Genomic DNA, 15,656 nt, shown 5'->3' with positions numbered 1-15,656 from the left:
ATTTTACATGCTTTCAAACTGCTAGGTTGGCAGAAGCTGGGATAAGTAATGGGAGCTCACTCCATTATGCGTCGCTAGGGATTCAAATTGCTGAACTGCCAACCTTTCCGATTGACAAGCTCAGCATCTTAGCCACTGAGCCCCAGCTAGTCCTAGACTAGCCAAATCCTAATCCTACAACCGTTCTTCATATATTTTAGTCTCCAGGACTTTAATCTTCTTAGCTGATTTTCTTTGCCTTCCCCCCCCCCCCCCTATTTTCACTATTTATCTTTTTTACTAGTTTTGGAGAAATACATATTTCTCAAAACTACTGCTTTACAATACATCAACTTGGGGAAATGATTTAGAAAATGAGTAAAATTGTGCATTGAGTAAAATTGAGTCTATTTACTGATTTATTTGGTTTCTAAAGTTGCCCAATTCAGTGATAACTCTACATCAGTGATAGCAATAGCAATAGCAGTTAGACTTATATACCGCTTCATAGGGCTTTCAGCCCTCTCTAAGCGGTTTACAGAGTCAGCATATTGCCTCCCCCCCCCCCCCCCCAGTCTGGGTCCTCATTTCACCCACCTCGGAAGGATGGAAGGCTGAGTCAACCTTGAGCCGGTGAGATTTGAACCGCTGAACTGCAGATAGCAGTCAGCTGAAGTGGCCTGCAGTACTGCACTCTAACCCCTGCACCACCTCGGCTCTTCTTGCGCCACCTCGGCTCTTCTTGTGATGGCTAACCTTTTTGTCATCATGTGCCAAAAGTGGGGGGAACACATGGAGATTGTGCCTGGGTGTACCCACAGCCATAATGCTATGCCAATTACCTCCCTGCGACCAATTAGATCCCACAGATTAGGCCTCCTCCGGATTCCATCAGCTAGCCAGTGTCGACTGTCGACTACCCGGAGGAGGTCCTCCTCTGTGGTTGCTCCGGCCTTCTGGAACGATCTCCCCGTGGAGATTTGGACCCTCACCACCCTTCAGGCTTTCCGCAAAGCCGTCAAGACCTGGCTGTTCCAGCAGGCCTGGGGCTGATGAGTTCCCAGCCCCACTCGAATTGATGCGACTGTTGAGGAGTTTTTAATTTGTTTTTTGTATTGTGTCGTCTTGTTTTGTTTTTTGTATTGCCCCCTTTCCCTATTGGTTTGTCAGCTGTCCTGAGTCCCTTTGGGAATAGGGCGGCATACAAGTTTAATAAACCATAACCATATGTGTGCAACCCCCCCTTGTGTGCATGCACAGCCTCCCCCCGCCCGCCCCCAGCTTTTGGTGCATGATTGATACATTTTTCAGCCTCCCCAGGCTCCAGAGGCTTTCTAGGAGCCTGGGGAGGGTGAAAATGGCCTCCCCCACCACCTGGAGGGGTATATGTTACTATCATCATACCTCAACCTTCATTTGACTATGAGTTTTTTTACCTCTTTTTATATAAAATATTCCAGATTTAAAGCAAAACCACATAATGGCATTCCATTAGCTCTTCCCAATATCATCCCATAACATTTCATCTTTATAACATGTTCTATATAAAAATTGGTTATGTTTAATAACAGTTTCTAAACCTCCTTTCATAGTCACCATTTGCAATTTATATCAAATTTCCTCTTATCAAACATGTATGTATGTATGTATGTATGTATGTATGTATGTATGTATGTATGTATGTATGTATACCTATCTATCTCGGCACATCAGTACTTTCTTTATCACTATTCCATCAAGAGGTATACTTTCATTTTTTCCCAATTTTTCTCATAAACAATTCTGAGCACTGTTATTATGTGTAGCATTATGTATTGAGTTTTTTTATTATAATTTCCCGTTAGTTGTAGATACTTCAACATTAGAAGTTTTTAAGAAGATGTTGGATAATCATTTGTCTGAAATGGTATAGGGTTTCCTGCCTAAGCAGGGGGCTGGACTAGAAAACCTCCAAGGTCCCTTCCAACTCTGTTATTCTATTCTATTCTATTCTATTCTATTCTATTCTATTCTATTCTATCCTATCCTATCCTATCCTATCCTATCCTATCCTATCCTATCCTATCCTATCCTATCCTATCCTATCCTATCCTATCCTATCCTATCCTAGTATGCCTAGCAAAAATAGCTCCAGTTTTAACTCTATTTGGTGTTTGATTATTTCTTCTAGCCACTTTCTTATTCTTATCCAATATTTCTTTACTTCTGGGCATGTCCACCATATGTGGTGATATGTTCCCAGCTTCTGTTTACATTTCCAACATTCCTCTGATTTATTTGGAAACATTTTTGTGAATCTTGCTGGGGGTAAATGCCAATGATAAAACATTTTATACACATTTTCTATGTATGCTGCTGACATTGTTAATTTATAATTCCCCCCCCCCACAATTTTTCCTAGTTCTCTAATTCTATAGTATAGCTGAATTTTTTTGGATATACTTAAAGGCTTCAGGGATCTGGAATTTTTCTTCCTAGCATTCTGCATACAGAATCCTTCACTTCTTTGTTCCTGATAGTGTAGATGAAAGGATTGAGCATGGGGGTGATCATGGTGTACAATATGGAGACGGACTTCATTGTACTGAAGGAAGAGTTTTTGACAGTAGGTCTTAAGTAGACGAAAAAGACCGATCCGTACAGAATACTGACCACAACCAGATGGGAAGCACATGTTGAAAAGGCCTTCTGCTGTCTGCAGGTGGAAGGCATTCGAAGAATGGTGCAGAGGATGAAGAGGTAAGAAATGAGGGTGAAAAGCAGGGAGGACATAATCAAGACCACAACAAGGAGGAAGCCAAGGACTTCAATAAGGCGTGAATCTCCCCCAGCAATCTTCAACACAGGTCCAACGTCACAAAAGTAATGATTGACAACATTGGAAGTGCAGTAGGGCAAGTTTGCAATCATCACGACCTGGCAAATGATGGACCAAAATCCTCCAAACCAGGCTGATATTGACAGCTTAAGGCAGAGCCTTGAAGGCATGATAGTGTTGTGTCTCAAAGGGTGGCAAATGGCTAAGTATCTATCCAACGATATCAAAGTGATGATGAAAAATTCAGTGACTCCAAAAAGGAAATAGAAGAATAATTGTATTAAACAGCAAGAGAAACAGATGGAATTGTTGGAAGAAGTATAATTGAACAACAGCTTGGGTATGAAGGTTGTGGTGTGTCCAATGTCTTTGAAGGAAAGGTTGCTAAGAAAGAAATACATGGGCTTCTGGAGATGGTGGTCCTTGATTACCATCATAATGATGAGCCCATTGCCCATCAGGCACAGGAGATAGAGCAGAAAGACACTGGCATACATCACCCTTTCCATTCTAACAACTCGTGGCAATCCAACCAGAATAAATTCAGTTGTTCTTCTGCAATTGGTCAAATTCATCTTCCCCTTCTGTTATAAAAAGAGAAAACATGGAAGTTTCATTGACTCAAGATTTAGCTACATTTGTAACATCCTTTTTCAGAAACTCGTTGTTGGGGTACCAAATAAAATCTAAAAGTATATCAGAGTCCAAGGCAGAGTATTGCTCAAAGTTCCAATTTATTAAGAGTGTCATGTTGGCACATTTGGGAAAACCCAAATCTGAAAGCTTCCCGGTTTTCCCCACCTACTTGGAAGTTCAAGATCTTGCCTCCACACACCCACAAGTCCATCACACGGTCCAATCTTCCACTGATTTGCTGGCAGTTCTACCCATCCAGTTTCAGCCAGATGCAGAGGAGCAAAGACAAAAGATGACCTTGGCTTTCTAGAAAGAATGTTGTTATGGCTACATAGTATGCAACTCCTTGCAATCCCCCCTCCCATTTTCCCACAATTGAAAATGCATAGTAGAATAATAGAAAGTGTGGCAGGATAAAGATCCAAAAGACACTAGTGTTACGACTTCAACACGGAGAATACAACAGTGAATTTGCACATCAAAGGGGAAAAAAGGTTATGTGTAGCTACAGCACGTGAAATTAAATACACATATTTGTTTATCAGTTCTGATGACTGTAACTGAAACCACAAAACACATATGGCCACAATTAAAGAAACACTATTTGATATAAAGAGACACAAGATTCCAAGAGAGAGTGAGATAAAAGGCTAACTAAAAAAAAACAATAAATGATGGATTTTTAGAAAGACTAAGAGATGATGGATAATGAGAAAATATATTAATAAAATGAGAAATTACCATAACTTCAATAAATTCAGATTACTAGATGGTCATTTAAGATTGGGTAATTTAATTGTATTATTAATATTAACAGTGTGTTAAAATTTATTGGCAATTTAAAATACCAAGGATTAGAAATGGTGGGGACGTTGAGATACACTCCCTGTCAGCGTTCCAAGTATCATGTAGAATTAAATCAGAGTCCAAGGCAAAACGATCCTTAAAGTTCCAATTTAATAAATCAGACATTTTAGCACAACTGTGGAATCCCAATTCTGGAAGTTACATCGGATTCCCACCCAGTTGAAAGTTCATGATCTTGTCCCCACACCCACAAATCCATCACACGGTCCAATCTTCTTCTTCCACGCTGGCATCTCCACCCAGCTGCTTCCGGTCATATGCCAAGGTGCGGAAAAAAAGATGACCTTGGGCTTCTAGAAAAAAATGACAACAACACATTCCACACTCCTTTCTCTTCCCCCCTCCCAACTACTAAACTAATGAAACAGCATAATGAAATAAGAGAGAGTGTGGCAGGCCAAAGATTCTAAAAGGGATATAACTTCAGGCCTGACACTCCCATGGTGGATTGAATATTGTTAATAATTGGTATTATTAGTAATCCCACAGATTTAGAATATGGATGCTATGGTGGAATAATGAATAAATGAAGCTGAGGTGGCACAGTGGTTAAATGCAGCACTTCAGGCTACTTCAGCTGACTGCACTTCTGCAGTTCGGCTGTTCAAATCTCACCGGCTCAGGGTTGACTCAGCCTTCCATCCTTCCGAGGTGGGTAAAATGAGGACCCGGATTGTTGGGGGCAATATGCTGACTCTGTAAACCGCTTAGAGAGGGCTGAAAGTCCTATGAAGCGGCATATAAGTCTAACTGCTATTGCTATTGCTAATGAATGATTTTTTTAAATATTGAATGATACCATTTAGTAAGGGATAACAAATACAAAGAAATGTTATTTATGTTTAAATGAATTAATGGGAAAATGTAAAAGGAATATGAAATGAGACTAGTATTGTTGAAGTTGGAAGATTAGAATCCCACATACCATTTGTATTATTATTGTTAATGTTGTTTAAAAATAAGACTTGACCCAGTCAATGCACTGTCCATAAAAAAATGTATGTTATGTTTATATTGGAACAAATAAAAATAATAATTATTTTTTTTTTAAAAAAAAGAAACACTATTTGAAATTAGTGTCATGTCGGAAATTTGTCACTGTTGGAAATTTCGTTTGGAAAATCTTAAAAATAGAATGACAACTTGGCAAGATATAGCCTACCATTGAAATATTTTGATGTAAATTAGAACTTGAGAACTTGGGAATTCTGGATCGACAGAATTCCATACACCCATGCAGGAATCTTCTTTGCCTTGTTAATTATCTAAAGAAAAGAGGAGTAAAATCCTGAAAAACAAAACATGCAGTGTGATAGAAATATGAAAGTAAATAAAAGGATATAGAAATATAAAAGCTAATAGGTTTCTCTCTGTGCATGTGTATATATGCTAGGAAATCCTAATTATTTTTGCAGTACATTCTGTTCTATGTCATGGACCAAAAGATCTCTCCATGCTTACCTTGACTTGTTCTTGCTTCATTATCTGCCTTGTCTTCTCCAAGTACAATGCCCTTCACTCCATCATTCCATCCACTTATGAAGACAATGTTTTCAAAAACCATAGAAAATGTTGCATCAAGTGTTCAGGGGTAAATGATAGACTTCTTGAGCAATATTTTCATTAATATTTAAAGAGCATCAAGCAGATTGCATCATAGAAGGTTTATATACTTCTTCTCCATAGAAGCTTGGAAACCAGTCTCTATGGATATTTGCATTTAATTTCCCATGGGTATCCATGCAGTGTATCTAGAATATACTCAGGGCTGATATGCTTTGAATCAAATCTAATCTGTGGGATGCCACAGGGCGGAGGTGTGTGTGTCAAGCTATTCTCCAAAGCACCTGAAGTCCAGACAAGGAATAATAATGGATGGAAACTGAACAAGGAGAGATTCAACCTGGAAAAAAGGAGAAATTTTCTGTCAGTGAGTGCAGTCAACCAATGGAACAGAAGTTGCCTTCGGAAGTTATGGGGGCTTCATCACTGGAGGCTTTCAAGAAGAGACTAGACTGCCATCTGTCAGAAATGGTGTGGGGTCTCCTGCTTGGGTGTGGGGTTGGACTAGATGACCTACAAGGTATCTTCCAACACTGTTAATCTGTTATCTGCTAAATGACAAGTGCAGCCCCAAAATAGGAGATCCTTTGGAGACACACCAACAAGGATAAACTTTTAAGCATTTTTTTTAAATAAAATGATGTGATTCCCATTCTTGTTCAACTGCAAAAAGAGAAAGTGTAAAACCTTCAATGAGGCAATGCTTTATCTTGCACAGAAGAATGACATGGTCTCTCAATTTCCAAAAGTATCCATAGATTATGGCCAGACTAGATTATTTGGAATCAGCATGACTGATATCCAGTTTTCTTTGAACTAACTTCCAAGAAATAGAGCTTAGTATATATTGCTAATGGGATGTGGTGGCTCAGTGGCTAAGATGCTGAGCTTGCCGATCAGAAAGTTCAGCAGTTCAGCAGTTCGAATCTCACAGAGTGAGCTCCCGTTACTTGTCCCAGCTTCTGCCAACCTAGCAGTTCAAAAGCATGTAAAAATGCAAGGAGAAAAATAGAGACCACCTGGGTGGGAAGGTAACAGCATTCCCTGTGCCTTTGACATTTAGTCAGGCTGGCCACATGACCATGGAGATGTCTTCAGACAGTTCTGGCTCTTTGGCTTTGAAACGGAGATGAGCAACGCTCCCTAGAGTTGGGAATGACTAGCACATATGTGTGAGGAGAACTTTTACTTTTATATACGGATTACTAAGTCTGTCAGTGTGTATGAGAATCCATGACTTACAGAGACATGGTAACAAGGCCAGCCAGTGAACAGGCATAGCAACTAAATCAGTCAATGAGGGCTGTTTGGAAACAGTATTTGCTGTGTGAGGAACAAGGAGACAGCAAAGAGCCTGGGTGTGGCTTAGCTTAACGTCTCTGTCTTAGCTTAACTCCTCTCTGTCCAAAATGTGGACTTTGCTGTCTTGAAAAGAGTGGGCCTTTGTTTAAATGCAGACGGATTGATGAATCTAGTCCTGATGGGACTGTTCTCCTATGTTGTGCCATGCGTTTATGAAGTGGTTGTTTTGTTTCCCCAATGATTTGCACATGGCTCACTGCATTGTACTGCAGATACCACATTGCTCAGTTTGTGTCTTGAGTGTTTTATCCTTGGGGTAAAAGGATACGGGGAGTTGGAAAAGTTGCAGTATACAAGGATTTTATGGGTCAAGGCTCACAATTTGATTCTGTTGCAGGACACTCTTTCCCGTTCTTCAGTCTTACCATTTCACACCAAGAGCCAAGGTGGCACAGTGGGTAGAGCGCAGTACTGCAGGCCACTTCAGCTGACTGCTATCTGCAGTTCAGCGGTTCAAATCTCACCGGCTCAAGGTTGACTCAGCCTTCCATCCTTCCGAGGTGGGTAAAATGAGGACCCAGATTGTGGGGGCGATATGCTGACTCTGTAAACTGCTTAGAGAGGGCTGAAAGCCCTAAGAAGCGGTATATAAGTCTAACTGCTATTGCTATTGCTATTTCCTGTGTTCCATTTCTTCTCCTCATGGAAATAAAGCCCATGCATTTGTAATATTGGGAAAGCTCTGCATATATGCTCTCCAACATGTAAATACTTAGGAAATAGGACGAGTATGTCCTCTCAGATTGATATGCCTCTAGCATTTCCTTACAAGATATGTTCTCTGTATGGAATGTGATGAACCCATGATCACTCATGAGCTCTCAGGATGAAGATGGACTTGAATCTGAGCCACTCCATTCTCAACCCAACTCTTCAACCACAATAGCATTCCATGGTAGTTTAGGTTTAGGTTTAGGTTTATTGGTTTTATATGGTTTACGGTTTACGGTTTATTAGGATTTGTATGCCGCCCACTCTCGAGAGACTCAGGGCAGCTTACAGATAAAAACGGGGAGGGGGAACATATAACAATTAAAAAGAACAGACATTAAAATTGCACAACATTCATAAAGCTTAGAATGGGGCTGGATAAATCAACAGCCCCACGCCTGCCAGAACAGCCAGGTCTTAATCACTTTGCAGAAGGCTGGAAGAGTAGTAAGGGTCCAGATCTCCACGGGGAGATCGTTCCATAGGGCCGGAACAGCTACAGAGAAGGCCCTCCCCCGGGAAGTCGCCAGCCGACATTGACTGGCAGATGGAATCCAGAGGAGGCCTAATCTGTTTGATCTTATTGGTCTCTGGGAGGTAATATTCCGCCCCTCTCCCAAGGACTCAGAGCGGTGTACAACATAAAAGAATACACATATTACAAAAATTAAAAGGGACATTAAATAAAGTATCCAAAAAAAAAAACCAATTGATATTTACAATAAAAATTTAAAAATTAAATTAAAATTAAGAACCAAATTACTCCTATATTTTATTCTTTTCAGGCCAGGCCAGCTTGCTAGAAAAGCCAACTTTTTAGGGCGCGTCAGAAGGACCAGAGGTCGGGGATTATACGAAGCTCCGGGGGCAGCTCATTCCAGAGGGAAGGTGCTCCCACAGAGAAGGCTCTCCCCCTGGGGGTCACCAGTCGACACTGTCTGGCCGACGGCACACTGAGGAGGCCAACTCTGTGGGATCGCACTGGACTGTGGGAGGCTACCAGTGGCAGTAGATGGTCTCGCAGGTACCTTGGGCCTAAGCCATGGAGTGCTTTAAAGATCATAATTAGTACCTTGAATCGCACCCGGAAGACAACCGGCAACCAGTGCAGGCCACCTAAAAGGGGTGTAACATGGGAGCACCTAGATACCTCAATGATAGCCCGTGCAGCCGCATTCTGGACCAATTGAAACCTCCAAGTGCTTTTCAAGGGTAGCCCCAGGTAGAGAGCATTACAGTAGTCCAGGTAGTGTACAGCATCCCAAGGAAAACATTTTAAAAAGACTTTATTGAAATGCATCATGATACAAAATCAATTCATGATGACAAACTTAACAACTCAACTAGTATGGAACCTCAATCTTGATGCCAACATTCCAAATAGCATCCAAAAGTAAATCAGAGTCCAAGGCAAAGTATTGCTCAAAGTTCCAATTTATTAAGAGAGACATGTTGGCGCATCTGTGGAAAACCCAAATCTGAAAGCTTCCCAGTTTCCCCTACCTAGTTGAAAGGTCAAGACCTTGTTCCCACACCCACAAGTCCATCACATGGCCCAATCTCCCACTGCCACGCCGGCAGTTCCACCCATCCAGCTCCGGTCAGGTGCAGAAGTGCAGAGACAAAGGATGACCTTGGCTTTCTAGAAAGAATTTTGTTATGGCTACCTAGCATCTAACTCCTTACAATCCCCCCTCCTATTTTACCACAATAGAAAATACATAGTAGAATAATAGAAAGTGTGGCAGGCCAAAGATCTAAAAGAAAAGATGGTTGATCGAGTCCTCAGAAAAAAAAATGCCTTCCATCTGTGTGTTTACTTACACAAAGTGGTATCTTTGAATCAATGTGTTGAACAAAACTTACCTATTCACCAGGGGTGGATTCTGGCAGCTGCCACTGCTGGTTCACTCATGGTTGTGCAGTGTGCACTCTTGATGCACACTCTGTGTGCATGCGCAGTATTATAAAAAATGTTTCTGTGCATGCACAGAAGCCAAAAACAAGATGACGGTGCCTACAGCACCACCAGGAGAACTGGTTCGGGGGCGTGGCAGGCCTTGGTCACTGCCACTTCAAGCAACCCAGGCTGCAAAATCACTACCGGTTCAGCCGAACTGGGCCGAACTGGTAGAAACCCACCACTGCTCTTCACCCCTCATATTAAAAGCAAGGAATGCTCATCGGGTATTTTATAAAAATATGCATCTATTTTATGAACATAATGTGCATAAATATGCATTCTTCTTAAAGAACCTCTTTTTAAAAAAATGATACATTAGGCAAATGGAGCACAGGTTACCTTCTGGGAAATCTTTAATTCCTTATTTGAAAAAATGTTCTCCAATACAGAAAATCAAGATATCAAATATGCACCAAAGGAGAAAATAAAAATAAAAATATTGGGGGAAATAAATCCCCTTCATTATTAGCTATTACAAATCCCACACAAATTCTGGATTCCATTTGAATTTAAGAATACATTACTTTACACCAGTGTTTCCCAAAGTGTGGAATGCGTATCCCCAGGGGTACGGGAAGAGTTTGGTGGGGGTATGCGTTGCACCGGAGTTTAGTGGGGATCACGTGGGAATATCCACTGCACCGTGCTTAGCTGCGCCCACAGAACAAGGAAAGAAATAGGCGCATATCGCAGTTTTTACATGGGAACTGGGGCCATCGTACATCGAATCGCAACTCATTATGGTGGGAACTTCGCGCAGCTCAGGTTCGGCCATTTTTAAACTGCGGGAAAATTAACAGTTGATGTTGCGCCGCATCTCAGATTAAAATTAACAACCAGGGAACCAAATTATGATGATCTGTCATCTCAACATAAACAATTTCATCCTTCTCATTGAATCAAATAAATGTTCTTTATAATATAACTTTCGTTTATTTTGCGTATGTACCAAAAAAAGAAAAAATAAATATATTTTGATTTTTATTAAAGCATATGTTTTTTATGAGAGGTACTCAGCGTTACGAAAATTATAGAAGGGGTACACATATGTCAAAAGTTTGGGAAACACTGCTTTAGACTAATAATTTAGGAAAAAAGAGCATAATTGTGCAAATGAGCAAAGTGTTAGGATTCCAAGTAATATCTCCATAGAAAGAACAACTCCAAGGCAAGCATGTTCCTCAAAAAACAAATTTATTAGAGTTATCATATTGTTACTGGTGGAAACCAACTCTGAACATTCCTGCGGTTTCCCCCTGATTAAAAAGTGAATGTTCCCCATTTCCCCAAACAATCAGTCACATTGTCCAGTTGAAGTGCTGGCTGGTTACTTGGTAACCAGACTCCTCCTCTCCCCAGCCACCTGTTGGAATGTCCTTGGTTCCCACAGGAAACTATTTTGCGTTGGCTACACCAAACTCCCATCTAACTATCTCCGCACTCCCCATCGCTTCTTCACACTGTGGCCACCCTGAAAGCTTCCAAAATGGCCCCAGTCAGGTTCGCTTCAGAGTTGACACAAAGCATATGGTGGAGAAAAAGTGAATCAATATTTATTTGCTTACCATATTTTTCTGAGTATAAGACGCACCCGAGTATAAGACACACCGAGATTTTGAAAAGGTAAATTTAAAAATAAAGTTTTTGAACTCTGCAGACCTCCCAAACCCTCTGCATGCCTCATTTTTTTTGTGTGAAAAACAGGGCATTCAGACAGTTTGAGAGGCCTGCAACATGTTCCTGGGGGATGAGGGGGGATGAGCAAAAAATCACTCCGTTTTTTGCCACAAAAAAGGGCATGCATAGCCTTTAGGAGGCTTGTAGAGTGCTCCTGGGGGCTGGAGGGGGGGGGACAACAAGCATAAAATAGCCAGTTTTTCGCTCCTTTTTGCCCTCCCCAGCGCCCAGGAGCACTTTGCAGGCTCCCAGATCCCTCTGTACATCCTCTGCATCCCCATTTTTGTGAAGGGGGTGGGTTTTTTTTATTGAACATTTTTTGAAAAAAAACAAACTTTTAAAAATGTTTAGTTCCCCCCCTCCCCCCCAACCCCCCAACCTTCCCCTTCCCCCCGACTTCCCAGAACCAATAGAGGGTATAAATCTTTAACAAAGAGAATCTAAGGTACAGTTAAAAAAAAAACCCAAAAGATAGTTAATAACGTAACTCTAGCTCCTCCTTGCTGGACTAACTCAAGATAATTTATAATTCCTGATCTGTAATCATAAGCTATCTGGAATTTCTTAGTCCCATATTTGTTTTGAGTATAGTCAATCCATCTTCTCCACTCCAGTTTATATCTCTTGTTTGAGTGGTCCTTAAGATATGCAGATATTTTGGCCATCTCGGCTAGGTTTGTTACTTTCAATGTCCATTCTTGAATAGTAGGCAAATCTTCCTTCTTCCAGTATTGCGCCACCAACAATCTAGCTGCAGTTATTAAATGCAATATCAGATTAGTCGCTACAACTGTACCATCAGTAATTATGCCTAACAAGAATAACTGAGGGGTAAACTTTATCCTTTTTTAAAGAACATTTTGCATAATCCACCATATTTTTATCCAAAATGCTTTAACCTTTTTGCAAGTCCACCATATATGAAAATATGTAGGTTTGGGAAGGCCAAAAATGCTATATTCACTATATAAGACACACCCAGATTTTCAACCTCTTTTTTGGGGGGGAAAGGTGCATCTTATACTCCGAAAAATACAGTACATGTTTATTTGCTCAGTTTCTGAAGCCCACCAACTGCATAATAACATTTGGTGGTGCACAATATTCAAAATATTTCAAAACAAAATAGCAAATAGAATTTCTTCACTAGCCCCAGACATGGAAATGCAGTCCCATTCTGGAGGAACAGAATATTTGGACAATAAAGTCCAAATATCTCCAGCCATGGGTCTTTCTAGGACTCAATCTCAGTCCATTTAGACCTCAACTGGGACATGACCTTGAAAGAGTCACTTGGTTGGTTGAGGGTTGAAATACATAGTTGGATATTACCTTGTCCCAAACTGAAAGATGTCCACACCCAAGTTCCTCACGCAAATTTTGAACCTCAATTGAAACTATCATAGAAAAAGGAGAGGTATATGTATGAACTGTTATGCCCAATCCATTCACTCTAAGGCTGTTTGGTGGTCAAATGGAGACCAGGATTGATCATACTGAATGATACTGAGACATGAAGGAGAACCAGAATGCTTGTACTGTGTCTTCCCAACCTTCCCAAACACAGTTGATGCTCTGAACCCCAACTGTTGAGGGGTACCTAATTCGATCTTCCACAGGCTTTTGAACAAAGTTTCTATGAAAAAAAAACCAACAACAACAAAATCAGTGGTGGAATTCAGCCAGTTCGCATCTATTCGGGAGAACCGGTTGCTAACTTTCTAAGCAGTTCAGAGAATCGGTTGTTGGAAGAAATCTCCTTTTGTTTTTTCCCCACTTTAGAGGGCTAATCCTGTAAGGAAGGCAGGAAGGAAACATTCTGGTATCTTTTCTAGCCTAATCTTTATTGCCCTGCTTACAGAAACCACTTCTCCGGTTAACCCTTATTACATTGTAGCAGCTAAGGCAAAGTGCCCATCGACATGAGTGACATTGAGATGGCTACGCCCATGCAGTCACATGACCACCGAGCCACACCTACCCAGCTGGTCATTAGGGCAGAGAACCGGTTGTTAAATTATTTGAATCCCACCACTGAACAAAATACATGTTGACTCTCGCTTGAATATTATTTACTCTTTACCTTTCTGTTATCATAGGCAACAAAAACTAAAAGAATTTTGATTGATATTTCTGGAACGTCCCAACTTGAAGGAACACACATCCATGCAGGACAAATGAGGTTTACATTTCATAAACAAGAAATGTGTTAGAGAATGGGATCATCTCCCATTTCTTTTAACAAAGGGTTCAAGTTGGAGATGATGAAAGATTTCAGAGCCTTGAAACCTTTCTTCCTATCATTTTATGTACAGAATCCTTCACTTCATTGTTCCTAATGCTGTAGATGAAAGGGTTGAGCACAGGGATGATAAAAGTATACAGTATGGCGACAGACTTTGTCATACTGAAGGAAGAGTTCTTGATAGTTGGTCTTAAGTAGACAAAAAAGACCGATCCATACAAAAGGCTGACCACCACCAGGTGTGAAGCACAGGTCGAAAAGGCCTTCTGCTGACTGGAGGCTGAAGGCATTCGAAGAATGGTGTAGATGATGAAGAGGTAGGAAATGAGGGTGAAAACCAAAGAAGACACAACCACCACCACAGCAACAAGAAAGCCGAGGGCTTCTATGAGACGGGTATCTCCTCCTGCAATCTTCAGCACGGGTCCGACATCGCAATAGAAATGATTGACAACGTTGGAAGTGCAGTAGGGCAAGTTTGCAATCATCACGACCTGGAAAATTATGGAGAAAAATCCGCCAAACCAGGCTGCAATTGCCAGTTTAAGGCAGACCCATGAGGTCATGATAGTGGAGTGTCTCAAAGGATGGCAAATGGCCACGTATTTGTCCAAGGAGATCAAAGTGATGATGAAAAACTCAGTCACTCCAAAAAAGAAGTAGAAGCACAACTGTATCACGCAGCAGTAGAAACAGATGGAATTGTTAGAAGAGACATAATTGAGCAACAGCTTGGGTATGAATGTTGTGGTGTGCCCGATGTCTTTGAAAGAAAGGTTGCTAAGGAAGAAATACATGGGCTTTTGGAGATGGCGGTCCACCATTACCGTCATAATGAGGAGCCCGTTGCCCATCAGACACAGGAGATAAAGCAAAAAGACACTGGCATACATCACCCTTTCCATCCCTGTAACGTTTGGCAGTCCAGCAAGGATAAATTCAGTTGTTCTTGTACAGTTGGTCGAATTCATGTTCTTCTTCTGTTACAAAAAGAGAAAACGTGGAATCTTCATTGACTCAAGATTTAGCCAAATTTGTAAAGTCCCTTTTCAGAAACTAGTATTATGAGTTCAACAGAGGGAACACAAGAGTTTCTTTTAACATCATGATATCAAAAGCTATGTACAGCTTTAGTAGCTGACAGAAGATAAGATGATACGATGAGGTGAGGTGGGATGGGATGGGATGGGATAGGGCATCACCCTTTCTATTCCTGTAACGTGTGGTGGTCCAGCAAGAATAAATTCAATTGTTCTTGCACAATGGGTCAAATTCATGTTCTTCTTCTGTTACAAGAAGATACAATATGGAATCAAGATTTTGCCAAATTTGTAAAATCTTATCTCAGAAACTACTATTATGAGTTCAACAGAAGGAACAGAAGAGTTAATTTTAACATCAAGATATCAAAAGCTATGTGTAGCTATAGTAGATGACAGAAGATAAGATGAGAGGTGAGGTGACATGGGATGGGGTAGGATAGGACAGGGCAAGATAAGACAAGATGACAAGATAGGATAACACAATGAAATGAGATGAGATGAGATAGGAAGGGCTGAAATATTAAAATTTGGGAATTGATAAAAGTTCTGTACATCCGCCAGGAACTTTGTTGACAACTGTTAACTATTTAAAGAAGAGAGGAACACAAAATATGGGCTGTGATAGAAAGATGAAAGTAGAAAAAGGACTACAAAAATATAAAAGCCAAGGTGTTTCTCTATGTATGTGCGGGGTGGATGTGTGTGTGGATGTGTGTATATGCTAGGAAGTCATGGTTATTTTTACAGTGACATTCTGTTTCATGTTCTGTTTTTATAGATCATGGACCTAAA

General features: G+C 40.8%; 2 protein-coding genes across 2 annotated transcripts; both read right to left on the bottom strand.

Moving 5' to 3' along the window:
* Positions 1-2,430: 2,430 nt before the first annotated feature.
* On the bottom strand, positions 2,431-3,372 carry LOC148046717 (olfactory receptor 6X1-like). The gene has a single exon (XM_087714910.1). It carries the CDS (start codon positions 3,370-3,372, stop codon positions 2,431-2,433), a length of 942 nt encoding a protein of 313 aa, XP_087571036.1.
* Positions 3,373-11,159: 7,787 nt separating this feature from the next.
* Positions 11,160-14,759, bottom strand: LOC148046716 (olfactory receptor 6X1-like). The gene is made up of 2 exons (XM_087714909.1): positions 13,886-14,759; positions 11,160-11,302 (listed from the first exon to the last, which is right to left on the bottom strand). The coding sequence occupies exons 1-2, from the start codon at positions 14,724-14,726 to the stop codon at positions 11,160-11,162; spliced, it is 984 nt and encodes a 327-aa protein (XP_087571035.1). The 5' UTR covers positions 14,727-14,759.
* Positions 14,760-15,656: the final 897 nt, after the last annotated feature.

This window comes from Thamnophis sirtalis, unplaced genomic scaffold (genome assembly GCF_051295495.1).
Source record: "Thamnophis sirtalis isolate CommonGarterSnake01/CBP01778 unplaced genomic scaffold, rThaSir2_p1.2 scaffold_4, whole genome shotgun sequence".
NCBI classification, from domain to species: domain Eukaryota; kingdom Metazoa; phylum Chordata; class Lepidosauria; order Squamata; family Natricidae; genus Thamnophis; species Thamnophis sirtalis.
The sequence above is the reverse complement of the archived record's forward strand: the minus strand, read 5'-3'. Positions and strand labels throughout refer to the sequence as shown.